Below are 27,838 nucleotides of genomic sequence, written 5' to 3' on the forward strand. Positions count from 1 at the left end.
GCTGACACCAAGCGAACACTGGGCTCACACACTCGCGTTCAAATACACTCACAGGCAGGGCTCGCAATATTATCGACAGATCCGAGCTGGGAGTGCAGTCGGGGAGAGCGCGTTGAGGGTAAGTTGTTGTAAAAAAAAATTCTCAGGACAGGGAAAATAGACCGGGTTTCAGTGTTAGACATAGAGGCGGGGTCATTCCTTAAGATCCTGTTAATTTTAGCCGTGGTTCTTTCTTTGTAATTTTAGACTGGCCACTTTTAATCTTTTTCTCTGCGCCTTGCTGTTTGCCTCGTTACAGCCGGGAAAGCGCTACCGGCTCACCCTAACGCTGTGAAATCGCCCGAATAAGTTTCTACACAGTGCCGTTTTGTTTTCTTACTATTAATGAAATATTTTAAAGGGCTTTGAGGCGTGGGTGGCTAGCTATGGGATTTTTCTCTGTGTTGTCGGTAGAGGAGGAGGGGTTGGTATGGCTTGCCAAGCTAGCGAACGACATTACGCAGACTGGCTAAACAAGTTTAAATGGGGGTTAAAGTGGATAAAGTTGCCTTAAACTCTGTTCGAGGATAGTTATGTTTCTGAGAAAGTGATCGGTTATGGTGACGTTGTTGTTGTATAGTTAGAATAAGCATAATAATGCCTTTACCATAGTGTGCTATGCGCACTAACGTTAGCATCTCCCCCAAAACGCTAGCCTCCCGTCTGCTAGCGAGCCATGGCAGTAGTCGCTGCTCGGTTGTTCTCAAGTAAAATCTGCTGGGGAGCCGAGAGATGAATAGAATCGCTGCCATATTCAAGTCGATTCTATTTTTTTTTTCAATTTCCCAAACCTTCTCCTCAGTATCATTTTAAAACTTAAATATCCGCGATAGCTTAACGGTGTTTGATGTAAGTTGTTGAACCAGTTTGGGAAATAGCAGCGTTTTAGTAACAAAGTAAGTAACTACTAGTTAACTCGAAATTGCAACACACGTGCATGTCAAAATAAACAGTGTCGGCTAGTTGGACTTTTTTGTGTGAATTGTTTAACTTGGTTAATGTTTTGATATACGGTTTTAACAGAGTACCTCACAACCCGGTTTAACTGTTGGTCACTTTTAATTTGTAATTTTAACAGAGTGTAAAAGCTGCTTCGGTGAGGATAAACGAGAGGAAAACGCAGGAGGAGGGAAAAAAAAAGGAAAAGAAACGAAGGAAATCCCCCGAAAGGAAATGCCAATCGCAGCCGCTGGACAGCCAACGACTCAGGAGCCTAGAGTTTGCCCCCGGCTGCCCTCCACCCCGGAGCCTGTCCCTAAAGGGGCTGATTTATTCGACGAGGCGGGGGCGACAGAGTCTGCGGAGCGAATAGAGTACGGGGGCGCGGAGGGGGGCAGAGGACTCGGGGGCTATAGTTACAGCCAAAGCGGCGCGAGGGGCTTTGTACAGCCCGGATCTACCAACGGCTCTCCGCCGCAGTCCCCAGCCGCGTCCTCCTCTTTTCTCTTCCACCCCCTTCACCCCCACCAAATGGCCATGGAACCTCCAAGGACTCGATCTCGTTCTCGGTCTGGATATTATCAGTCCTGCGGTGTTGGGAATGGCAATGGAATAACCGGCAGCGCAGTTATGGTATCTAACCACCACCATCACCACCACCATCATCAGCAGCAACTACATCCACAGCAGCAGAACGGTGCCGGTTGCGCACCACTTGGAACTCACAGCAGCCACTCGGAGAACCAGCAGCGATCCCCAGGAAGTAACACCTCTCCCGGCATTCAGAGGCTGTCTTCTGTTCCCGGAGCGCACCGCATCCCAGCGGCAGGTAAACGTCCCCAGTTGTCATTGTCACTGAATGTGTATGTGGTGTAGGTTCAGAACAACAGGGAAAAGCAAGTCACACCTCCACTTAGACTTTTAATTTCACACTGGGTGCAAGTTGAAGGGACATAAGCCAACGTGTTTATTACCTTTCTTTAGAAGCAAACAGAGAGGAGGGGACTGCCCTGGGCTTGGCATGACTGTAGTGTCTGTGCATGTGTGAGCACATTTGATGTATTTTAATTAGATGGGGTGTTTTTATGTGCTTGCCACTTAGCTATAGTGTGGATGTGATACACAGTTAGCACATACAGTAGGCAAATGAAAAACAGCAGTCTGTGGTGTGGACTGGGGTAGCCTCAAGTCAGTTGAACTGCTGTGCATAGTCAGTTAACTAGACTGCATTTCTTTAGGCACTGTGGCATGTCTACTTTTAGTCAATTACGCAAATATTGATGTAGCTAGGTAACAAGCCTTATAATGTGTACAGGCAAACCTTTATCTACACTAGGTATGGTCTGTTCTTTTTCAGAGCTTCTTGGAATAAAAATTGTACCTAGATAACCCATGTTGTTGGGTTTGTGGGCTGTGGTGCAAAGTTGTGAACAAGAGTTAAGAAAGAAAATGGGTACTCTTTATATATTACTGCATTGGTTCTCGTCAATTTTATGGCGTTGTATAGCTGAACAGTTAGACAGCAAATTTGTCATAGTGCTTATGATAGAGAATCAGTTTACCAAAGTGGTAAACAACCTTAACCATGGCCTCTGCATTAACAAATATATGGTTTCCGCCAGTGGTCGTATTCTGTTTCAGATGCGTTTCTTTACTAGCAGCTATCTGGGTAACCTCCGCTGTGACATTTTTGCTCCATTGCAAAGCAAACCTGGTAAGAGTATATGTGTGGACCGGTGGTGGGTGTTAAATACATGTAAGGCCACTCTCACACAGCACAGTGAGCACAGTATTGTGTGAGAGTGAACTTCATAACAGAAACAGCACAGCTAGAGTTTCACATTCACTGGGGCTATGGGAAAGTTTTCCTTTCTCTAAAGCCAATGGCACACCTAACTGGCTTCACAGGTTTGAAAATGCTTCTGTAGCTGCATTCACGAGTGTTGTGGAAAACATTTTGCTAGTGATTGTTTTTTTTGTTGTTTTTTTCTTTTAATTTAAGAAGCATTTTTGAAACAAAATATACCCTCGACATTGGTATGTAGTGGAAGTTTAATTTTTTTTTTTTTATTTTGTAAATAAATTTGAATCATTAACATTAAAAAAGTAAGGACTCAGGGAAAAGAAGGGTTTATGTTTGCTCTCATTAGAGCGGATAAATTACTCATACCAATTCTACCTCTCGGGACATGTCTAAGACCACAGTCATTTCTCTCACTAAGCAACTCATATATGACAGACGGCCTAGTTTGCTTACCTCTTCAAAATATGTCTGTACTTCGATACATCGTTCAAAGACAGTGAAATGAAGCCAATGAAGTCTGTGTCTTTAGTTGCAATGTATAATAATAATAATAATAATAATGCTAATAATAAACGTGACACCTGTTAAACAGTAGGTGTTTGCATATCTGTGTACACAAAAAAAAAACAAAAAAAAAACTGAGCAGCTCTTTATGGAGACTGGATTTACCTGTCTAGAAGAGTAAGTACAAGAACACAGCTGAAACCACATAAACAAAGAAAGGCCTCTTTTGAACACTCAGTCCATAGGTTGCCCAAGCAGTGTGTTACTAATCTACCTTTGTGTTAAGTTCCAGGGAAACACCGTTTTGTCTCTGTATGTTTTTGTTAGCAAGGCAATGAAGAAAAGGACAAATGATTCGAATAGGAATAAAAGTACAGACTAGTTTGCCAAGTCACAGTGCCTCACCAAACCACTTCTAGTCATCTTCAGAGTTTATCGATCTGCTGAGACTTGTGGCCTGTACTCTGTCATAGTAGCTTCACTGTGACATGTAGGATAGCTCAAATCAATGGATAGAATGACTTTATTGGATTTCCATCCAAATTGATTTTGATTTAGAGGAGGACCTGGATAGAAATTCCATAAATTAGCCAACTTATTATTCAGACAAATTTCAACCTGACCTGACATAGCACACAAAAGAACAGCTACTCAGAAAGACTTGATGTGGTTGTACATGTTTGTATTTGTCCTTTAGTCTCTCCTGCATTTGTGTAAGTAGAAAATAAGTCTGACAGTAGCAAAGGTGCACACTAAAAAAAAAGTTTCTCATTTAGTAGATACTACAGCTCAAATATAATGCAGATAATGTAAGGTATTTATTTTATTTCTATTTATTTTTCACTGTGCTGTTTATATTAATTGTCAGAAGCGCTGGGGCTGCTTTATAGGTCGATGCTTTCTTACAAGAGTAAAGCAGCTGGCTAGCTGGACCTGTCCCACCACTACACACCTCTTATTAGACCCTCTTTCCATTCTCAGAATAGGGTTTGCTTTCTGAGAGAGAGAGATGGAGAAAAAGAAGGGGAGACACTTAATCCATTCTTCCACTGCTAGTCACCTGCACTGGACATGAAAGATAATGATATCCTGTACTCTTCAGCCCCCCCCCGAAAAAACAAAAAACACACACACTCATGCTCCCCTCTCCTCTCCTCATCCCCTGTTGTAATTATTTTGGTCCCATTTTCCTCTTTGTGCCTTCTTCTTTCATACTTGTTTCATATTGTGCATAGTTCAAAGGGGTTTTTTCCCCATTTTTTTTTTTTTTCCATTCTCTCTCTCAGTTCACATGACTTTTTAGGAAATCATTATGTTTTGCAGGCTTAAGTGAGCTGATGTCTGCAAAATTGAGCCATGAGGTTGCAAAAGAGACGCACAGAAAAGCTCTCAAAATGCTTAAAACTGCTGCCAATTGGTCCGAGTGGATAAAAACATCCTTTGTAGCAGCTGATATCTTGGCCTGATTCTGACCCACCTCTGTCACAGTCTGTCCTCTCTTACTCACGTTCGCTTCTCCCTCCCATCTGAATCAGTCAACCCTTTCTGTACCCCTCTGGTCCATTTTCTTTGGCTTCCTCCTTCACATTTGTCTAATGGAGGGATCGTTTTAATGGATTGCCCAAAGCAGCAGAGAGGCGGACAATCCTGCCACTCTACCTCTACCCCTCCACTCCACTCCTGTCCTCTCCATCCCTCTGTCTGTAACAGAAGTGGAAACATGCACTCTGTTTTTTTTACTTTCCTTTGTCTTGTCGCCCAGGCAACCCCCTCTAGTTTGAAGAGAAACTCTTTCACTTGGATTGACCAAGTGGCAGGGGTTCCCTGCTACTCTGTCACTCCAAATAAACAACAAAGCAGTCACTTTGGTCAGCAAGGGAAGATCCTTGGAATAGGGGAAAGTGACCTTAAATTAGCTCAGAATCTCAGGGAAAGGGCTCTGATATGGTTTGGGAAAAAAAGTGCCTCTGAAAGTGAGTGTAAGAGAGAATGCCAAAGGGTCACTAAACTCCTGAAGAAAGGTCAGCATGAGGAGAGAAGAGGGAGGCCAACGAGTGAGCAAAAACTGCAATGGCTGGTTAAAAACAAGTCAGTGGTGGGAATTTGCAGTCAAAAGACTGCAGTAAGCAAGTGCAGTAGATGAGTTTTAGGAAGGCCAGGTGCAGAGAGGGGATGAGGAAGGAAAGGGAGAGATAATTAGGCTGAGGCCAGGGAGTAATAGCAAAAGGAAGATGTGAACAAATTTCAAGGAAGAGGGCTGGCTGTTGAGGAAACATAGCATGTCATGGGTGTGGCCATAAGCAAAACACAGACAGGAAACATGTCTTGCACAAAGCAGTTGTGTGTGTGCAACCTGAGAGGTGGAGGTGGAGGATATTGAAAAAGTATTGAAGGCATGAAGAGGCCCGAAAAGATGACTGAAGTCAAGACAAGCATGAAGTTTGGGAGTGTGGGTAAAGGTATGTGTCAGAAAGGAATGAATGTTGAGTGAGTGAAGGAGAAGGATGGGAGTGAGGCGTTTTTTTGCGTCTGCTGTTTGCATGTTGGCCTTCGTTTCCTGTTAACTTAATTGTGTAGGTCCACTGGGCGTACCTTTTATGATGTCATGACTGCAAGTCTGTGTTTCCCCTTTGCAGTGGGAAATATCCTCTTTTGTAAACTTCTTTTCTTGGTTATGTAACTCTTTGTCAATAACCTGTTGGGAAATGTCATAGTATGTCAAATCATACTTTGTAGGTACTATGATAGGACCACCATTAACCCTTTGCACAAGTATAAACCCAACCAACTTCATGATTTAAGTTTTCTTGATCTCTCCTTTGGAATTAGATTTGTTTAACCTCAAATTACTTTTGTAGTGATTCTATGCCTTAACAGCTTTGCTCATCATTTCAACATTATCCCTCACTCTGTCCTTTTCCACCTCCGTTTCACTCTTCTTTTCTTTTTTTTCCCTTCTGTAACCAACACGGCTCATTTACATGAGCTGAATATTCTAGTCTGCATAGTTCAAGACTGAGGTAGTAAGTTTGTGTTGGATGTTTTGTAAAGTATAATTGTAAGAAAACTCTTTACCTCCAAACCTCTCGTGCAGCATAATCCACTTCTCCGGTGTCCACACATACGCTGAGTGTTTTCCAAACATTCATCATTTTGCCAACATATGGCTAAAAGGCTACATCCATTGAAAATTCAGCACTTCGTGGAGCTGTATTTTGGCAAACAAGAACTGTTTAAACATACTGTGCATACAGATGGGCAGCAGAGAGGTGGAACATGCTGTAGGGATTGTAGAGAAGTGTCATTAAGATATTTCAGTGAACTATAAGCTTCTGTCTGTGTTTGTTTTGATACCCTTTTCTGCCACGTTTCAAGCCCACAGGGGTGAACAAGTGCTGGAAAGTTGGGCTATGTTTTGAGTAGAAATTTATTTTTTCTTTTAATTGCACTTGGGGCATTTTATTGGTCAGAATGTGAAGAGAATTATTATTTTTTTAAATTTGCTCAATAACTTGTTGGAGGTCTTTTTGGAGTGAGAGATTTACACCTTCCAGCTTATGAAATAGTATTACATTTTTTTGCTTTTCATATGAAGTAAAAGATGTCCAGGAGGCTTAGTTTCATGTAAGTGGGGGATTGGAGCATATCCCAGCTGTAATAGGTTGAGAGCCGGGGTAGACCTTGCTTATAAATGATGTGTTAGCTGCCCCAAAGATATTGAGAAAGTATATTTTTTAGAAGCTATTTCTAATGGGCTCCTTAGAATGTAGTTTAAATAGCCGTGAACTCACTTTGTGGCACTAGTGTCAAAATTTATGATGGAACGTAGAGAATTAAGACAGTTATCGGTCTCCTTTTCTGCCCAGTACGTTCCCTGTCCTAACACTGCCTTTCAGATGGTCTCTGAAAGGCATTGAGGGAATTGGGGAGAGGGGAACTGTGAAGACAGAAGGTAAAGTGAGAAAAGATAACGAGTGCAAAGGAGTGGGTTAGCTGTGCGCATTTTCTGTATTTTTATGAACTTGACTGATTTGGTGTGTCAGTGCACACGCCTTATTTGCTTGCTGCCTGGGTGGGCTGGGAGCAGGAATGGGACTGTTAGAAACATGTGCACACAGATAGAATGACGTCACTGTCAAACTAGAGACCATGATGGGATCATATCAGCCACATTCCTACTGAGTTCTTAGTCCAGTATATGTCACATATGTGCTTGCTTATATCAATTATTAAATAATACTCCTCTGCAAATATTTACATTATAAATGACTTTGTCACAAATAAATTACAGAAGAGTAGCATATTGGAGTAATTTCCAGTGAGTCTTAAAATGGACTCCCAACTCCACTGGACTGTATCTGCTGGTGGTGGTACTTTGTGCTGCTCTGTAACTTTGGTAATATTGGTGTTGTGGCACATGAACCAGTTCCTCAACTGCTGCAGGCTCTATTTAGAAGAACAAGGAACAAGGAGCCAGCTGGAATGGGAAGATGACACAGGAAGGGCTGGGGCTAGCCGTTAGCAATATGAACTTTAAAAATAAGAGCAAGGAAATGAATGGATGTAATAGCTCTTACAGACAGATAAAAAAAAGTATAGTAGTGTAATAAAATTATAAAATCAGTCACCAAGTGTACTTCAGTGGGTGTTAATACAGCTAAATGGCCCAGCATAATAAAGAGTTTGTTTGGATAACACTGCAGACAACACCCTCTGTTAAACTCTATATTGTTGCCTTCAGGTTGAAAAAAAAAAAAAAAAAAAAAAATCTCCCTTTGCTGTAATTCTTGCTGCAGTTGGTGTCTACAGGACCACATTTTGCCATTATGAGGCTGATTGATGCATAAGCTGAAAACAATAGCAGCCTCGTTGTCATAAAGAAGGTGCTTCATATGGAGAGTTTACAAATACAATTTAAAAAAAAAGTAAGAATGTAGAACATGGAAGTAATACAGGAAGAAGCCATAGGCCCACCTACTTCCAGCAGGTTTCCAGCAGACTGAAAAGGCATTCCTCAGACCACGCTCCTCTTTAAACTTAGCCTGTATTTGAGCTCAAGTAGACAGTGCTGGGATAGACGTACTCACAGGGCGGAGAAAGAAAATACCAGACTTGCCAGTAAACATAGTTCCTGTCAGTGCACGGAGAAAACCAAAAAATGATACTGGTTTAGAAACTGGCTGTCATGAAATCAGTCACTTATTGTTTAAGGTGAGCAGGGAGAAACGTCTCCATTTAACTGAACAATGTTGAAAAAAAAAAAACTCTGTAGTATTAACCTGTACATACATATTAATAAGCAACACAAATTTTTGAGTGGATTACTTTAATATTTGAGCTTATTGACTCTTAATTTGAAAGGAACATACTTCTGAGGCAAGCTTCTGTTTTTGGTAACACACACACACACACACACACACACACACACACACACACACACACACACACACACACACACACACACACACACACACACACACACACAAAGTGAAGTGTTTGAGCCTGCTATTAGTAATAACCACATCATAAAAATTGCCAGTCATAGGTTAATATCACTATGGCCAAAGTTTAAATCCAAAAACATTAAAAGATGCATCAGCAATAATTTTTTATTATACATACATATATATATAATATTCTCATGTAGGGGTGCAGAGATGAGGTTTCAGAAAAGAACATAGACTTGTGAGTTACTCACTGTTGCCCATATACACAACAAGTTCGCGCTCAAGTATGTTATGTGCAAACACCTGCACACTCTCGCAGACTGTGGGATGTAAATTTTGAGGCTTGAGAAGAAATGGAGGATGGAGGAGCAACCTCAAGGACTGCAGCAGAACACAAGAAAAGATAATGAGGAAGGAAATGTGGGAGGACAATGAAGAGGGAGGGAGGTAGAATTAGTCCCGTTTCTATACGTGCACACAGTCTTTTGCCATGAAGCGCATGTGAAGCAGGTAATGGCTGGGCATGTGTTACATGCCCACCTATTTTAAGCTTGGATATCAGCTCGTTACTTGACTGCTTTGCGCTAGGGTGTGAAGTGTGCTGTGACATGTGTTCAGGAGGCGGGGTGATGTGAGAGGTGTGTATACGTGTGTGTGTGTGTGTTGTACATATGTTCAGTTTTCTTTACTTTTCTATGTAAATGGATACAAGTTCTGCAGCAGGTAGTGTGGCTCCTGTGGTTGGTTGTTACTGTTGAGTTGGTGATTTGTCAAGTAAATCTATCATTTATTCTTCCAGATAGCCTTTCTGTTCACCCACTCGCTCCTGTGTTTTTCCATTTGGACATGAAACAGGAAAAGGTAGTTGAATAGAGATAGACAGCAAAAGAGAGGGTGATGGAGATCATGGATAGAGATGGTGCGATAGGGCAAGAAAGGAAATGTGGGTGCTGTGCGATAAAGCATCAGGAATATATGGGAGAGAGACAGGCCGGCAGATAGGGAAATAGATCGGTGGCTGGGCGGGATGGTGATGAAGTGATGGAGAGTGTGAGGAGGAGGAGGATGTGTAAGGAGGGTGTCTGAGCTGAGTGCAGGGGGAGGGAGGGATGAGAAAGGGAGGGAGAGGTGGAGGAAATGGATAGAAATAGCTGATGCACTCTGAGGCTTACAGAAAATCAATAGCAGTCAAGAGGGGAAGGCACAACCCCCACCCTGCTCCCTCTCTCTGGCTCTTCTCTCCTGCTCTCTCCCTCCACTTGTTTTTTCCTCCACTCCATGTCTGTTCCTGTCTCCCTTTCCTCCTCAGTGGTCTCACCTTTTCATGTGTGCTTCCAGCCCTGTCTTCTTCTTCTGCACCTCCTTTTTGCCCTCTTCTTGTCACCCACATCTCTCTCTCTCTCTCTCTCCCTCTCCCTCTCCCTCTCCCTCTCCCTCTCCCTCTCCCCCCCCCTGCTTCACCCTCTCCCGCCATCACTGTTGTGCTGGTTTTCTGAAACAAACAACTAAAGTCAATGGCAATTTTCTGCAGCCACTGGGAAGGTGGGGCCTGCAAACTTCTCATTTTCCACATAGTTACTTAAGCTAGCATTGATTACAGTCATTTTTGCTTCATTTAGATAAGACCTTTTTAAATTTCACACAGCAGGAAATGGTTGCTGCAGCACTTGATTCATTTTTTCCCCACATAATCATCTGCCAAAAGTTTGTTCTGTGACTTTCATAGAGAGAAGAGATGAATTGTGGTGCTCCTAAGGTAGTACTTTGTGTCTTTAGTAATGTAAGTCACAGTATTTCATATTGTCTCCTTCACATGGCAGACATTTCTGTTAAATATAACAGTTCTCCATCATGATGCAGTCTGTTGACTTTATTGTTCTAGCAGCAATATATCTTACTAACTCTTGTTCATAAACCATACCAAATTATATGTAAAACCCCAAATCACAAAAATGTCAAGTTTATACAACTTGGCATCATGTTGCTGTTTTTCTGCATGCATACATTTTAAAGCTTGTCTCTGCAATGTTTAAATTTTACTTCAAAAATAGTAGTTCATTATGTTAACACCCCCCCTCCTATAATCTAAATAGTCCAGTGTAAAATACTGTAACTTTCAGTTTGGATATATTTAAATAATACTTTACTTTTATACCTTTTTATAAAAGTAAAAATTGTAGGCTTTATTAGAGTTCGTTTGTTTCCTGTTGAATATTATTTATGTTTCAATGACGTCATCGTTCCAGATTTTATTTCTACTTATCTTTCGCCTGCACTGTCTTTTTATTCTGTACTAGTCTAAGTTTATACAGACCGTCCAGGTTTGGTTCTTGTCCTTAGGGTCTCTTGAGCTTCTTCTTTTTTAATTATTTTTAGTAAAACCATTTTCAGATGAACTCTGGACAGTGTTTGGAGAACAAGTTGGGATCTTGTTTGTAGTTGCCTTTTCACACATTAGTATTTCCCACACATTCACTTTTCTTAGGCAGGCCGCAAAGGTATGTTAGCACCAGTTTTTTTTTTTTTCTTTTCCCCAGTCACTACTAGCCAATTCAGTTGCTGCTAACCAGCCAACCCTGGCCCTTCCCATCTTGTGTTTTGTATACTGGAGGGTTCACTGGCCAGATTTCATTTGTGGTGGTCCCCAATATAATTTTTCTCCAGAGAGGATCATGGTCAGATCGACAGACTCCCAGCTCAGCTGTCTTTGACTGTTGCCATTTTGCTCTGGAAAATTGCTGTGAGCTGGGAGGGCCACTCAAACCAGGTGGAGAACTGGTTCATGTGCTGCTACACCAATCTCACCACCATCACCAGCTGTAGTCCAAGACGGTAAAGTTGGACTTTATCTGCAGGGTGGGAGACTCACCGGAGAGGCAGCTTTTTATATTAGCCATTCATTTGTCACAATGTATTTGACATATAAATTATTTACAGAGAATTAATTCCCTGCTTTATTATGAAGTAGGTGCTTAATGATACAGTCACAATATAAACTTTGTACTTAACAGTTGCTGGGGTAAAGACCTTTAAGACCGACCGGAGCACCGGCGCCCCCGGTTTGCCAAACTACTTTTAAGTGCCGGTAGAATTGCAGCCACATACGATAGAACAATAAGAGGATTTACACTTCCATAACATGTATTCAACGTGTCCCAGTTTTGTAGAAATCGCGTACAAAGCGCTAACAACAAAATGTACTCCATGCGCTTTACCATTTTCATTAGCATGTACAGCTATGGTATTTCTGGTATTTCCACCCGCACACTGAGCACTGGCTCCCCACAGGGCTGTGTGCTGAGCCCCCTCCTGTACTGCCTCTACACCCATGACTGCAGTCCGGCCCACAATAACAACCTCATCGTCAAATTTGCTGACGACACCACAGTGGTCGGACTCATCTCGAAGGGAGATGAGGCAGCTTACAGAGAGGAGGTCTTGAAGTTGACAGCCTGGTGTTCAGAGAACAACCTGGTACTGAACACCATGAAAACCAAAGAGATCATCATCGACTTCAGGAAGCACAGGACTGACCCAGCTCCCCTCTACATCAACGGCGAGCATGTGGAGAGGGTCCACACCTTCAGGTTTCTTGGTGTCCTCATCTCTGCTGATCTCTCTTGGTCAGATAACATCACAGCTGTTATCAAGAAGGCTCAGCAGCGACTTCACTTCCTGAGGGTCCTTAGGAAGAACAACTTGGACTCAAACCTGCTGCTGACCTTCTACCGCTCATCCATTGAGAGCCTGCTGACGTACTGTATCACAGTATGGTACGGCAGCTGCACTGAGGCAGACAGGGTCAGGCTTCAGAGGGTAGTCAAGACAGCACAAAGAATCGTTGGCTGCCCTCTCCCCTCCCTGATGGACATCTACACCTCCCGCTGCATCAGCAGAGCCAGGAACATCATCAAGGACAGCTCACACCCTGGCTTTGACCTGTTTGACCTGCTGCCCTCTGGCAGGCGCTACAGGTGCATCAAAGCCAGAACAAACAGACTCAAGAACAGTTTCTTCGCCAGAGCAATCACCACCCTGAACTCACACACTCACCCACTGTAACTGTGCAATATTATATTATTCATACTGAACAATATCTGACATTCCTATATTGTGTAATATCCAGTATTCATTCACTAGTGCAATATTCATTCACCAAGTGCAATATTCATCATCTTCATTATTATATGTATACACATATTTACTTTTCTTACAATGTACAGATGCACCAATGTATGTATATATTTTTATACATGCTATTTTTTTCTGTATATTTTACACATTGTTTATTTCTGTATATCTCTTGATTATATTGATCATACTAGATTATAATATTTTCATAATATTTTTATTTTAGAGAGTTTGATTTTCTGTTACATGGCACTGAACAGGAGTGGTCCTCCAATCTCATTGTACATCCTGTATAATGACAATAAAGGCATTCTATTCTATTCTATTCTATTCTATTCTATTCTGTATCTAGCATAGTATGTAGATACAAAAAAACAGTTTTCAATTTCTTTGTGGGTTAGTGCACTTTTTAGCTTCTTTCTGATGGATTTCCTTCATACATATTTTTATACTTAGGGTTCTGAAGATTCTATTGATGTATAGTGAGTTGAAATATTCTACAAGATGATACTACAGCATGCATAAATGTAAAGATATGGTCTGGTGGCCTTTTTTTTTTTTTTTTATTATAGGCCATAAAGGGTAAACGTCCAATCTGACTGTGCTGGACATTTTCTTTCTCACATGTCAAGAAATTTTAAAGGCTGCGTTGCATTTGTGAAAATGACTGCAGACACAGACAGTACTTAGACAGTTTCTTAGCAGAGGAATGGTGTTTCAGGTAGGCCGTGTCCTATGCAGAATCCTTGGCCAGCTAATGAAGGTTCACGTGAGAAAATCCTTCATACTGTAGTTCAGGTTCCATAAAATCCATTTTGTACTGTCTAAAACTTCTTAGATATTGTTGAAGAATTCACCATTTCCTCGCATATTCTTATTCATACTGCAAATCTCACCATTCAGCTTTCCTTGATGCCCTAACTGCAGAAACTAGATTATGTGCAGTCTGTTAGTCCAACAGTGAACATGATGTCACTGAAACATTTTAAACCTGTTCTGTAGCTTCTGTGTTGTGCTCTATAGAGTGACTCTAACTGAATGACTCGTCTCTGAGTCAATTTACAGGATTCTGACAATGTGCAAGTGAGACCATATTCAGGGAGGGAGCTGGATTTTTGCCTATTGTGATCAGTGAATGAGTGTTGCAGAGGAGAGCCGCTATGCAGCCGCAGAGTCCCCTGAATGCTTCACCGGTACTCCATCCCAAATCATCGCTGTAGAAATGGCCTTTTAGCTGGTTTTTCACTACACTAATATAAGCTTTACTTACCTCAACCTTTTCAATCCATTTATTTCTCCTGCTCTAGGGATTCAAGTATGAAAGGAAATGCTTTTTTTTTTTTTTAAGGATTGAGGAATTCAGTTATGAAAACCTCACTCTGCCCCCCCCCCCCTTTTTTTTTTTTTTCTTGTTGTCAGTCATAGCTTTTCTTCAAAGAGGCCGGCTGTAAGCAGGAGAAATCCCACAAACAAACAGCCGATAGGTGAAAAATTCTTTTTAAGGGCCTTTTTTTTTTTTTTTTTTTTGCATCTATTCCTTTCTAGTTCAGATTTGTTCATTTTTATTGTAAAGGTAGCCTTGTATGGAGTGCCCTTGGGAGTGCTTACCCTTGGTGTGTATACCACTGCCACCATCTGTGGCGAGGACGTCTATAACTAAAGATGTCCCCATGACAAAGGGAAAAGAAAAGCCAGAATAAATAGAAAACACAATAAAAAGATGAAAGGATTGTTGAAAAACAAAAGAGTAAAAGTCTTAGCTGTGATGCAAGCGGCGGTATCATCAGAAAGCTTCTCTAATCCAGGATTACTGTGTTTATTTTGTTTGTGTGTGCATGCGTGCGTGTGTGTGTGTGTGTGTGTGCCTACATCTACTGCCTCTGATCTGAGACAAGAGCATACCATATGTGTTTCAGTCACTTTTGTGCCGGCTACACGGCCAGCAACCCTTCTCACAAACAAACATTTCATTGTTTTTTGCGGCTGTGTGTTAAGTCTAAGTTGGGTTAGAATAATAACAACAAAGGGATTAAATGTAGATAATACAGAGGTCTTCAAACAATGACGGGTATAATAGTAGTACCAGTGTCACCAAAAGCTATTGTCAGTTATGTTGTAGTTTATATTGTAAAATAACGCACAGTAATTGTGTTGGAGTAATTGCAACTGTTCATTCAAGTTCTGTTAAAGTGTGGAAAAAGTAATTTTGGTGACAGTGTACATAAGAAAAATGGATGCCTAACTGCATTGTATTTTGGAGTTTAGAGAAATGAGCTGCTTCCTTGCTTTTGGATCAGACATGCATAGAAATAAACATTTTTTGCTGACATGATGATGGCAGTCCAAATAAACTTTAGTTATCAAATACAGAGGATGGAGGTTCCCTGAGCAAGTTTAGACTTTTTTGCTTTATTTTCTGCATCCAAGAGAGTCTGCTAGGGTCTACCTCTCAGTGAAAAACATGTTGTTAGAGAATGTAGTTGACGCTTTGTAAGGATGTCTGAGTACCCTCCCCTTATTGTGACCATGCAGGGGCATCAAGTGTGACCTTCAAAATGCCTTCAAAGTAGTATAATAAGAAAAACGATTCATTTTGTAAGGATTGTAGTAGGTCTGACATGTTCTGCTCTTTCCTTCTTTGTACAGGAGCCTCTGGCAGGCCCTACCACTGCCACCCAGACCATGCGTATGGAGAAGAGAGTGATAAGGTAAGAGAGACATTTATCAAAGTTTCCACAAAATGTCTACACAATTTACATCAGTTGAGAAACTCTGCAGTTTTTCTGCTTTACATCTCACAAATGCCAAAGCTTGTTTAGAGGTGGTTAAAAACTGTACATTATACAAGTATGAGAGAGGACTGCAGGTTGTTAAGTTCATTCTTTATAAGTAGTTGGGCTGCCGTTGTTTCATGTGTTTCTGTTTAGTTTTGTGTAATGAAGCATACCATGCTTTTGAGTAAACAGCTGATGGCCAGTTGTTTACAACAGATTAATCTGATTACTGGATAATGGATTCAGGCAGTTGTCATTATTGGCAATGTTTTCACTAAAATACAGTTTTCCTTTTTCTGTTAAGGGTGTTTATCCTTTTGTAGAAACTATGCATTTGCATATACAAGCAAAAAAATACAAATATTGTGTGTGCCCTACTGATAATATTTCAGTATACAAGTGTACTTCAGTAAATGATAGTCATCATCACAAGTGAAGTTCTATATTAAAAGCAAACAGATGAAGTGGAAAATGGTGAAAAAGGAGGAGAGGCGAGACAGGATGCTGAGGAAGGTGTTGCAGAAAGCTTGGAGGAAAAGAGGGGAGGGAGAGAGGCGAGGCCAAAAACAGGGAGGGGGTATTGCTAATGATTTCACCTCCAGCTGTGGAACTTGGTTGGAGTGAGAGAAGCGAAAGGAGGGGAAGGAAGGGAGGAACAGTGGCAGAGGAAACAAAATGGGCTTTGAAATCTTGTTGATGGAAAGAAAATAAGTGGGGGAGGGAGAAGTGTTTGAGTGCTAGTGGGAGCATGTCTGCAAAATATTAATGAATCTGTAAAAGCAAATGACCATATTTGCTCAGTGTGCAAATTTGTGAACAGATTCTCATGCCAGGAAAGAGAAACCTGGGCTCTATTGTATTTTCTTTTTTTTTTTTTTTTTTTTTAGGTTTGTATTTTCATGCAGTCTGTGGGCCTCTCTTTTATTTTGGTTCTCAGCAATGACAGCGAAGCCACAGCAGCTGTTGGCCAGAATTGCTGTGTGTCTGTGTGTGAGTGGATGCATGCATACCCCAAATGTGGACATGGTGAAACAGAATGTGGAAGGGTGTGTCTGCACTTCTGCTTCAGGATATCTGTCCAGCCTGGTCTGTGAACACACTGTGGACACAGTGAGAAGGAATGGGAGGACGTGTGAGCCGGAGATGCATTCACAATTTTTCCAGGCTTGTCGGGAGTCACCGTGTCTGTTTGCTTATTTGTGTCAGAATGTTTTCTTTTCATATTTTCTAGCTTTTGTTTTTGGACCAGATGTGTGTCTTTGTATATGTTCACAACAAGCACTCAATTAGAACATGAGGCCACATTATAACACATTGCTTGAGGACACACACACACCCACACACACACCCCTTTGTCTGATAGTGCTCCCCTCCCTCTAACGTGGGTAGACAAGCCCATCAAACTTTCATACTAATGGGCAATAGTCTGCATTTGTTAAGATGTTTGTCCTGTTTGAGAACCTTTTTTGGCCTCTCATATTTTAAGCAAGGGTCTTGGATGGGGCAGGCAGACAAGGAAAAAGCAGAGGGCACAAGAAGTGGAGATCATAGATGGGTTTAGATTATCTGATGGAAGGAAAGGGGGGATGGTAGGAGGTTATTCAGAAGGGTGGGGAGAGTGAGTCGAAGAGACTGGCTTAGATATGAAAATGGGCACAGTAGATGTCCCTAGGGTTTTGGGGTTGGGGTGAGGCTGGTGGAGAGGTTGTGGGGTGTTGGGTTGGAAGAGAGGAGCTTAGTGTCTCAGAGTGGGGTGGGGGTGGACTGTTAGTGCTCTCCATCCCATGCCGTAATGGGCATATTGTAGTGTATCTTCTCTGCTGAATTTGATAAACATGAGTTGGAGAAAAGCTTCGGTCTCATTTCTTGTTTGAACCTAGCCTCTGTGAGGTGGACTTCACCATATGTTGTGCTGTGTTCAAGTTTCCAGAAAGAATGTGCTGAATTTTAAATGCAGTTGTTTTTTAATATATATCTTTAAACGGTAAACGGACTATTTCGTATGTAACGCTTTTCTACTCTACTTTGAGCACTCAAAGCGCTTTCTACAACATGCCTCTTTCACACGTGCTCATCTTTCTACACTTTAGTGCTTTCTATCTAACATTCACACACATTCATACTCTGACGGTTGCATCCGAGAGCAACTTGGGGTTCCGTGTCTTGCCCAAGGATACTTTGGCATGCAGACTGGAGCAGCCAGGGATTGAACTGCCGACCTTCCGATTAGTCGGTGACCTCCTCTACCTCCTGAGCTACTTATGTGACATTACTAAATTGAATCTGTCAAATTACCTTTGTCTTCAATGTTATATCCTTTGAGAACGTTTACTTTTCCTCCTGGCATTATTTTCCAGTCATATTCCTTTATCTTTTCTGCTTTAAAATGTGTAACCTTTAGTTTATATATGCGTAGTGTACAGACTATTTCAGCTTTTTAGGACCTTTAAGAAGAAGACTTTTGAGAACACTGCTAACTTTGCTTTTTTACTATGCACTGGGCTTGTGTTTTATTCTGGACTGGCAGAAACAGACTTTTATGAACTTTTATGTTTGAGCCACATTTGCTTTCTGGTTGAGTCACAAAATTATTCCAAAAAAAATTATAGCTAGGCTCAAATGCCTTTCATCCTTTTTTGTGTGGGCACTCTTTTTCATTGCTATGGCTTCCTGTAGCGATTGATAATGCTTGTGGTACTGCTCGAATAGACTGCCATATTTGGTTCCCAACAACTCCTATTATATGTTTTCTCATGTGTTATTTTCACAGTTCCTTCTCATCTTTGGTCCAGGCAAAGAAACCTGTGTTGTTGTTGTTGTTGTTTTTTTTTGGGTTTTTTTTGTGGCATTTTTTGTACCATTGTTATTCTTCCACTGTAGTCTTTTCTGTAAGCAGAAATTCCTTTTCTTCTTGTTTACACTGATAAGAACACACCCAGTGTGCATGTGTGGTCATTTTAATATGCCCTTAAAGGCATGTTACTATAGACAAGAGATTATTCTAGTGCTAGTATGCACAGAGATTTATTTTAAAACATTTGTGTGAATATTTGAGCCTCATGTCAAGGCTCATATTTTCTTGTTTAGTTTGTTTCGAGTTGCCATGTTTGACGAAAGACAATTTCATACTTTGAGGATTTGTTTTTCTAAACTGAATCCATTACAGCATTGAAAATGAGATCCGTTCAACCAAGTTGCTCACTGAGTAGTAAGAATAAAACAAACATTAAGACTGAAGCAGAAGCCATCTCAGTGCACCTTGCCTATTTTATTTATTTAAATGTTTAGTTTATTCGTCCTTACTTGTCAAAGAAAAGCCTTAAAAATAGAGATCAGAATGAATTTTAATCAGCACGTAAGGCAGAAAAGGATTTGATCAGCTATCGCGTGGCTTCAAAAGAAATTTGAACCGACTTGCTTGTATTTATCTTAATCAAATGATAAGGTGCTTGGTGAATCATATAACATAAAGAAAATTAAACAGGCACACGCAAAGTTGTTGTGTATAAACATCCCTGCTATCCACATTCCACATTCACTCAGTTGGGATCTGAGGGGCCCTGATGCTCTCACATTGTTTCAGCCCTTTGTTTGACTTTGGTCTTTGAATTTGACTAATTTCTGTACGTTTTTATATTAAAAACATTGATATGCTAGGTACCAGTTTAAGATATAACAAGTGAATATGTTAAGCATTAGAACTGTGCTTGATGTTGGATACACAGGCTACATCTACATGTGTTTTATTTATTTTTTTAAAACACACACTCAAAAAAAAAAAAAAAAAAAAGGCAGATGATGTATTCAAACACTTTTCCAGTTACCTGCCTGTTCATGCTGCATGGCTGGGGTACCTGTCAGATTGTTGTGTTTTGTTTTGTTTTTTTTTCTCTCTGAGGCCCTTTAAAAAAAAAAAAAAAAAAAAAATCTACATGTGTTTTAAATCACCTGCATTTGAGCAATAAAGGAGGATGTGTGCATGTGACATTTTAGAGATTTGCACTAAGCAAGTTCACTGTAGCCTGGCTTCTAGCTGCTTTTCACTGGACCAGCCCTGCAGTGATGAAAGGCAGAGAGACACACTGTTGAAACTAGGGATGGTGTACAGCTAGCACATTACTATAATCACACCTGCACACTGTTTCATATAAATGGACTGCCATTTAAATGGTGCTTTTCTAGTCTTATTGAGTACAAGACACATTCACTCATTCACACACACATTCATGCAGCCTTTGAAGCACCTTAAGTGCCTTCACTATCGCACATGCACACACTCAAACATGATGGATGCATCGGGAGTAATGAAGTGTTCAGTATCTTGTGCAAGTACACTTTGACATGCAGACTAGAGGAGCATTAACCTTCTGGTTATTGAAAGGGAGGTCCTGAGCTGCCCCATAAGCTGTTTTTGTTAAAAGTATTTTTATTTATGGTCAGAAACCATTTAAATACAAAACGGTGGTGTTGCTGTTAGAGATTAATGCAATTAATACCTAAACTTTAAGGTTTTCATTATATCCTATACCACTATTCCTGTTAAGCATATGGAGATGATTTTTTTTGTTCGCATCACCCAGAAGTAGTTATTGTTTGCCTTTCCCATAAACTTGTCAAGCTCAGGTCACATCCAATATTATGTGCAAGCCATTAGTGTAGACTGTGTTTGGGCCCGCAGTCAAAATACATTTTTTACAGTTTTTTTTTCTTAAACAGCAGAGTTTGCCTCTAAAGAACTTCAGAAGCTATTGTTCTTTATAAGCTGTAGAACTCAAACGGTGGCAGCTGCCCATGTGTGAATGTGAATTTGCGCATGTCTGCAGGCATTTCCATAACTGTGTGTGTGTGTGAGTGTGAGAGTTTCTGCAGTCTGCTCTCCAGCTGTTTCCTGTTAGCTATCACACTGCTCTCAAGGTTGCTGAGCTGTGTATATGCGTGTCTGTGTGTGTGTGTGTGCTAAAAAGTCACAGCCGCTGAGTCATTTTTATCACACTTTAACAACGTGTCTCTCCCACGAAGAGGGGAGCTGGAAGCAGGGATCAAATAAGTAGAAAGGGGGGAAAAAAGCATTGGGAGGGTAACTATGGGGAAGTAAGTGCGTGTGTGTGTGTGTGTATGTGTGGTGTTAAAGAATCCATGTGTTCTTCAAAGCACAGCAAAGGTCCTCATAAGGGAGAGTGTGAGGCAAGAACACACACATATCCATGTGTCAGTTCTTAGTCAAAGTGCTAAGCATGCGAGTCACTGTTTGACAGTAAGTGAAGTGACTCACAGATGAGTTGGTAGGGTTGAAGGAGTGTATAACTTATTAGTCAGTCTAACCTGGATGACTATCACTAACTTTTTTTTTTTTTTTTGGTGACTTCACAAGAAAGTATTTGTTGAGATATCCAATTCCGGGAGTGTTCTCATAATTTGCACATGGGCTTGTGAGTGCTTGTTTTTTTTGCATTTCCTCACTCCAAGAGGAAGTGACTTTCAACCCTCAGGGCCCCGAGTGCTGGTGGTGTAATATGTTCTCTTTCTCACACACACACACACACACACACACACACACACACACACACACACACACACACACACACACACACACACACACACACACACACACACACACACACACACACACAATGTATTTAAACTTGCACTGGATTATACAGGAAGTACTGTTAGTCACAAAGGAACATAGTGTCTAATGTGATTGTATGGATTGTAGGCTAGAGGGACTGGAAAGCATGGTGAAATTGATTTATTTGATATGAGTGCTATGGGTCACTGACCGCAATACACATCCCCTCTCTCCTCTTCTTTCCTCTCTCCTCCTCCATGTTCCACCCCTCCCTCTACAGAGTGAGGAAAGCCCCAGTCCAAAGCGCCAGAGGCTGTCCAGTCAGTCCGTCTTGGAACAGCTAACCTCATCTGCACCCCCGCCATCCACCCCTTCTCCTCCCATCCGCCCCTGGGAATCAGGACCCCAAAGTCGGAGACAGTCTCATCCTCACACACACTACCACCAGGAGAGATGCCTCACTCCTGCCCGGCACAGACGCAGGTAAGGTGGCGATTTCTAGATTTTTTTTTTTTTTTGTTTGAATTCATTTTTGTTTTTACAATTCCGCTGTAACAAGTTACCTCAGGGTATAAAACTGCTCCTCCTGCTTCTTTTAGTCCACCAGCAAGGCGTCAGCGTGGCCGTCTCTCCAGACCCTCCCGTCACCTGCCTCCTCATCACCCCACCACCCAAGGCCCTGTATCTCGCCTGGCACCGTCGGATCTCCGAGACGAAAACTACCACCACAACCTGCATCCCTCCACTCAACAGACATACCCAGCACACACTCCCAGCGCCTATGGTCAGCCTCCCACATCTGGTGGTGGAGGTGCAGGTTCGGAGGAGCCCCGAGCTTTCCATCCCCCTACCCTGTCATCGCGACTACTGCACCCGGCCACTCACCACCATCACCACCACCATCATCAGCAACAGCATCATGCAACGCAACAGCAGCAAGGAACCATGGTTATGGACTTGCATGAACAGGTCAGTCTGCAAATATTTATTTTCTTTGAAAATGATAGGAAGTATAACGTGTGTGTGTGTGTGAGAGAGAGGCTGTGCATCAACTGTGGTGTGATGTTTTTTATTTTTTATTTTTTCCTCACCAGCTGCAGCAGGGCACTGTACCTGTCTCCTACACGGTGACCCCAGTCCCTCCTCACGGTCTCACAGCACCTTTGTGTAGCAGTCAGCATCTTCCGCCTACCTGCTCCTCACAACAACAGGTCCCTGCCTGCAGCGTGGTCTTCAGCACTGGACAACACTACCACCCGGTGAGAGGAATATAACAGTGTAAAAATTTGTAGGTGTGTGTGTGGGTTTCTGTTGATGTAAAAAAAAAAAAAAAGAAAAATACAGTTTGTACTGTACAGTTTCTTTAAAAGAAAACTCAAGTGAGCAAAAAAAAGGGGTGGTCAAACATTTTCCTGTTTGAAGAAGCTAGTTAGTTTTCCCAGTTATGGCTGCCACCTTGTGGTGAAACTGCACATTACAGTAACCTCAGAAAGAAAACGGTACAGTTTAAATTTTCATCTTATTCCTCTTTTATCTTCCATTCTTTCCCAGATGCTACAGGCATGTTCAATGCAACATTTGCCGGTGCCCTATGCCTTTCCCTCCTTGCTGTCCAGTGATCCTCAGTTCCTGCTTCACCCTCCGCCTCACATCTCTCACCACCCGCCCCACCTCACTGCACCTGGACAGTTCCTGCCTTTCCAGACGCAACAGCCGCGTTCGGTATGTGAGCAACTTTTGTTTTGTAGTTAACGTACTATTTACTGGTAACGACTTGTATCATTCTGTGCTTTAAATGGTTGCCGTACAAATACTGAATTGCTTTACAAAGACTTGTGAAGACACAGGTGCATTATTTGCCTAAAAATATACATATTTGCAGTTTGTTATGTTTAAAGGTAGAAGAACTGGTCAGAATAGAGATGTTACTAAAACTAGTATATTTATGTGTCTGTCATGTTTTGTGTAGATACAGATGAGAAGTTATAGCTGCACCAGTCTGCATGCCAAAGTGTCCTTGGGAAAGATACTGAACCCCAAGTTGCTCTCTTGCATTCATTGGAGTTTGAATGTTAGATAGAAAGCACTTAGATGTATGAATGAGTGAATAAGGCATATTGTATAAAGTGCTTTGAGTGCTCAAATAGAGTAGAAAAGTGCTATACAAGAACCAGTCCATTTAACCTACTTTTCTGTTTGTTACCGCACATTACAAAATAAGTGTACAGGTTATAAAGGCTGCCAGTTGCCACCCGTCCTGTGTCTAATACGTTTTCACATGTTAAGTGTTTTATTGTGTCTTACTGGTCATCACAATCGAGGCAAAACTCTTTCATAGTATTTGTAATTGCAACCATCAGTCATAGATCCTACTGTCAAAATGTGCTTTTTGAAAAGTTCACAAAATAAATACATTTTTTTTTTTTTTAATAAAGTAAACCTGTCTGAGCCACCATAACACCTGGTATCCTTTTGTCACTTCATCTCAGCCCTTACAGAGGATCGAAAATGAGGTTGAGCTTCTGGGAGAACAGCTTTCAGTGGGTGGAGGTTTCAGCTATGCCCACCATCACCATCACCACCATCACCACCAGCCACCCTCTGCCCTGCCGCCTTCCACACCACTCCAGTTCCTTTCACACCATGACCCCCTGTCACAGGAGCTTTTTACAGTGGTGGGTACATTAGTCAGATCAAACGCTTGTTTATGTTACAAAGTATGATGTCTGTAACATGAAAATTTTTCCCATGGTGTAAGAAATGTATTTTCTCATCTCTTTCGTAGCCCTATCCTCACTTTATGCCTCGCCGATTTGCAAGCCGGCGTTACCGTTCTCAGCAGGCTGTGCCCCCATCTCCCTACCACCCCAGCTTCCTGCCTTACTTCTTGTAAGATCTTTAGGCTTCCTAAAATTTATGTTGGAACTGTGTGGTTGAATTTGCAAGAGATCTGAGTATTCCTCAGCATGGTGATAAATGCAGCGTATTAAACTTCACATTCTTCACCCACCACAGGTCCATGCTTCCTGTGCCTCCAAATGTGGCCCCTGCTATCAGCCTAGAGCTGGATGTGGATGATGGAGAGGTGGAGAACTATGAGGTAGAACCAGTTGTCATGCTGTCACATGTTTCATGCACTTTGAAAATACTGCATCTAAGAATCAGTTTTCAAACTATCGTTTTTCTTTATGTGTGTGTAAACGTTGCTTTTATATTTGAAACCTTCAGGCCCTGTTGAACCTCGCAGAGCGTCTAGGTGAGGCCAAGCCCAGAGGTCTAACTAAAGCAGATATAGAACAGCTTCCATCATACAGGTTCAACCCCAACAACCATCAATCTGAGCAAACACTGTGAGTACCGTTCTATGTGGAGTCTTTTTTTTTTCTTCATTTTTTTGTGAGCAGGTGCAGGTGTTTGAGGAATTTTAAATATTACCAGAAAACAGTGTGTAAAATGCTGCCAATGTTTATCTTACAGGTGCGTGGTATGCATGTGTGACTTTGAGTCTCGCCAGCTTCTTAGGGTATTACCCTGCAATCATGAGTTCCACACCAAGTGTGTCGACAAGTGGCTTAAGGTGAGTCAAGACATTCGTTTATTAGGATGACAGTAATAAATTCCACTGAGGCTATTTGCTGTGCCAGCAGTCCTGGCACAGCAAATAATTGTAATGGCTGAAATTCCCAAAAGATATTGCTTCTTTATAATTTTTAAATTCAGCGGCCGGGATTCTCTTGACTCGTACATAGGTTCAGTAAACAGAAAACTCGCACACACTATTTGTTGTGCTGTTTGTATTTGGCACATTAATAATTTAGGTTATTCATTTATTTTTCTTCCAGGCTAACAGAACCTGTCCTATCTGTCGAGCCGATGCCTCCGAGGTACAGCGGGACTCTGAGTGACCTCCTATAAATATCCACAATCCCTGACTCCCTGTTGGATGCACCAACCAATCAGTGACTTCCTTACCCCTTTACCACAAGCCTTCGCTTACACATAACTGGGACCAGTGCTCATTAATCCTTCTCTCTTTATCCCACTGACACTGAACAGTAATTCTCACCTGGGATCAGCATTTATAGAAGTGTGGAGACTTTTTGCTGACTTGTGCTTACTTTATCACTGGACTTCATAGGCCTTCCGTTTTTGGACTATTAGACCCTGCTACCCTGCCTTCTGCTGATGGTTACTGCTCACAATGAATGGCCTTTAAAAACACACCCACACACAGTGTCATATGCGGTTGGGCGCATGTGTGTGTATTTTTTTTTTTTTTCTTCTGTTAATGGCATTACAAACCCTCTGAATTGTGAACTGTTCAGTTTTGTAGGTGACAGAGAAAAGAAAAGGCTTATTTGGAAACCGTCTGTATAGTTGTACTAATAAACACTGAGGGAAAATTGGCAGTCCAAAGATTACAATAATTTCTTTGTTATTCTTCTGGTTATTATAAGGTGTGCAGAGACTGTCCTGTTTAACTCGACTCATTGTAATTGTTCAACAGAATGAGCCAGTTTAATTTCTCTGTGTGTTCTTGCATTCCTTGGTGTCAGAGCAGTCTGTATAGGGTGAAGCAAAGATACTGTACACTGTGTGACAAAGAGTGAGCTGCTTTGGAACAGTGAAAAAAATACTTTATTTTGTCTACCTGAGTGTCTGTGTGCAAGTGTGTGTGTGTGTGTTTTCGCACTCTGCTCTTTTGTGTGGGTGTGAGTAGTAGTATTTACGCAGTTCATGTGGTACAGTGTATTTACTTCCTAAATTGTTTCCACTCTGCTACAGATTGATTTAGACCCTCTGAAGGTCAAAGGTCATTTCAGACCTTTAAAACCAAGGTTCTTAGGAAGTCGACAGTGTTTTTGTGTCATATTTCTTTTTTTTTTTTTAAACCACACGTTAGATCTTTGACTCCATATCTGTCCCCTCTATATTGTTCTTCTCTGAAACAAGTAAAAGCTAAGGCTTTTTTTTCTTTAAATACAGATTCACCAGTGTTTCAACTCACTAAGCTCTCCTCCACCGCATATTTTTTTTGACTATGGTTGAATTTAATAAAATTTCACACGATTTTCATCCATCCTCAGTTTGCTATTTTTTTCATGGGAATACGGTATTTTAAAATGTGACTGTATCCGTTTTTGGTACCTTTCTGCAGTTTTGGCAGGTAGCGATCCCGATGATTTCTCCATCTCTGACAGGGAGCAAATTTAAAGAGTCTTATAGGGTCACAGCTAAGTCTACTGTGGTTCACTGGTGGATTTTACACTTCAGCACTTTAATATGTAGATTTATGACCTATACACACTCTTTTTATTCTTAACAAACCACGTGAATGCATTAAAAAATATACAGTTCTTCACATGGTCATATTCCAGTATTTACCACACAATATGTCAGTCCTTTCATGTTCCCACTGCACATCTGTTTATTTCCGAAGGGGTTTGGGTCTCTGTATCTTAATAAGGACATAATGTAACTTAAACACCTCAACCACAAATCAGGCTTTATAATTTAATCCCAACTGGTGTTTTATTTCAAGATGACAACCAAAAGAATCCATAAACAGCAGAGAGAAAGTTCAGCCAGGCACCTCCTGTGTCTTACGTCTGAGATGCCTTTTTATACAACTTCATTTTCTCCTGGTACAACTTGTATCTCATCGCTGTTTCCACATCAGATGGAAACATTAATTCAAACTGGATTGATCAATATCTGGGAAGAACGTTTTTTTTTTAATACATAACACTTCTGCAGTGTTATCAGATGTTGGAAAAAAAAAAAAAGATTGTTTAAACCATGGGAATTAAAGTTTTTTTTTGCTTATTCATTTCTGTATGCATTGTATCTTAGGATTGTTTTGTTTTGGACAGTTTTTTGTTGCTTGGTACACTAGCAATTACCTCAGTCCCACTATTTATGTCTTTTCAGAAATGGCGCAACCAGTATGCTTAGGTGTGTCTCTGTTCAGTTTCCATGCAATTTGCTGGGTTGTTTGATATTTTTCCTTCAAACTCTATGAAACTTTCATTAAAGTGGTGTCATAGTAGTTTCATTATGTACTATATCTGTAACCAAAATCATTTGAAGGCCTGTTGATGATAATGAAATTTTTAACAAACATTTGTACATTTTGTATGAGAGTTATTACTAGTAATACTTTATTAAGTAGTGCAATGATTTTTTTTTTTTAATCCCTTATCCTGTCTTTTGGATTTCAAAAGCTGGTTCAATAATAAATGTATAACATGCTCTTCTAAAACACTGCGCTTCCTGTTACTCTTTCCTCAGCATTTTATTTCCTGCTTTCCCAGAAATCATCCTCTCCAATGAAGTGCCCGGGTACACAAGTGAGGTGTTTTCAGGACAAGCCTCTTGGTGGCAGTGCAGTTCTGCAATCCAGGAAACCCTCCCAACTGATCCACATGACTTCTGACCTTGGTTACATTTATTATTTACCATCATTCATTCATTACAATCCTTCATTTCTAACTTTTGCTCAGCCTGCTTAAGAACTGATAGTATTTTCTTCAAGTTGAAAATGCAAAATCTACAGTGCACTAGAGGGGGGCTTTTCTCAAACTTAATAGGGAAGAGAACTGTTGAGCCCCTTATCATTCATCATATTACT

At 41.1% G+C, this 27,838-nt stretch overlaps 1 protein-coding gene across 2 annotated transcripts; it reads left to right on the forward strand.

Annotated features, from left to right (window-relative positions):
* rnf38 (ring finger protein 38) lies at window positions 1-27,399 on the forward strand. Of its 2 annotated transcripts, none has more exons than XM_030740972.1 (13): window positions 1-118; window positions 1,118-1,807; window positions 15,511-15,572; window positions 21,488-21,690; window positions 21,807-22,176; window positions 22,302-22,466; window positions 22,759-22,929; window positions 23,697-23,882; window positions 23,993-24,096; window positions 24,223-24,307; window positions 24,436-24,557; window positions 24,685-24,784; window positions 25,050-27,399. In XM_030740972.1, the coding sequence occupies exons 2-13, from the start codon at window positions 1,213-1,215 to the stop codon at window positions 25,110-25,112; spliced, it is 2,226 nt and encodes a 741-aa protein (XP_030596832.1). In that variant the 5' UTR covers window positions 1-118; window positions 1,118-1,212; the 3' UTR covers window positions 25,113-27,399. The 2 variants fall into 2 exon arrangements, with proteins under 2 accessions (XP_030596832.1, XP_030596840.1); XM_030740980.1 differs by lacking the exon at window positions 1-118 and adding an exon at window positions 792-935.
* The last annotated feature ends 439 nt before the right edge of the window (window positions 27,400-27,838 follow it).

This window comes from Archocentrus centrarchus, chromosome 1 (assembly GCF_007364275.1).
Source record: "Archocentrus centrarchus isolate MPI-CPG fArcCen1 chromosome 1, fArcCen1, whole genome shotgun sequence".
NCBI classification, from domain to species: domain Eukaryota; kingdom Metazoa; phylum Chordata; class Actinopteri; order Cichliformes; family Cichlidae; genus Archocentrus; species Archocentrus centrarchus.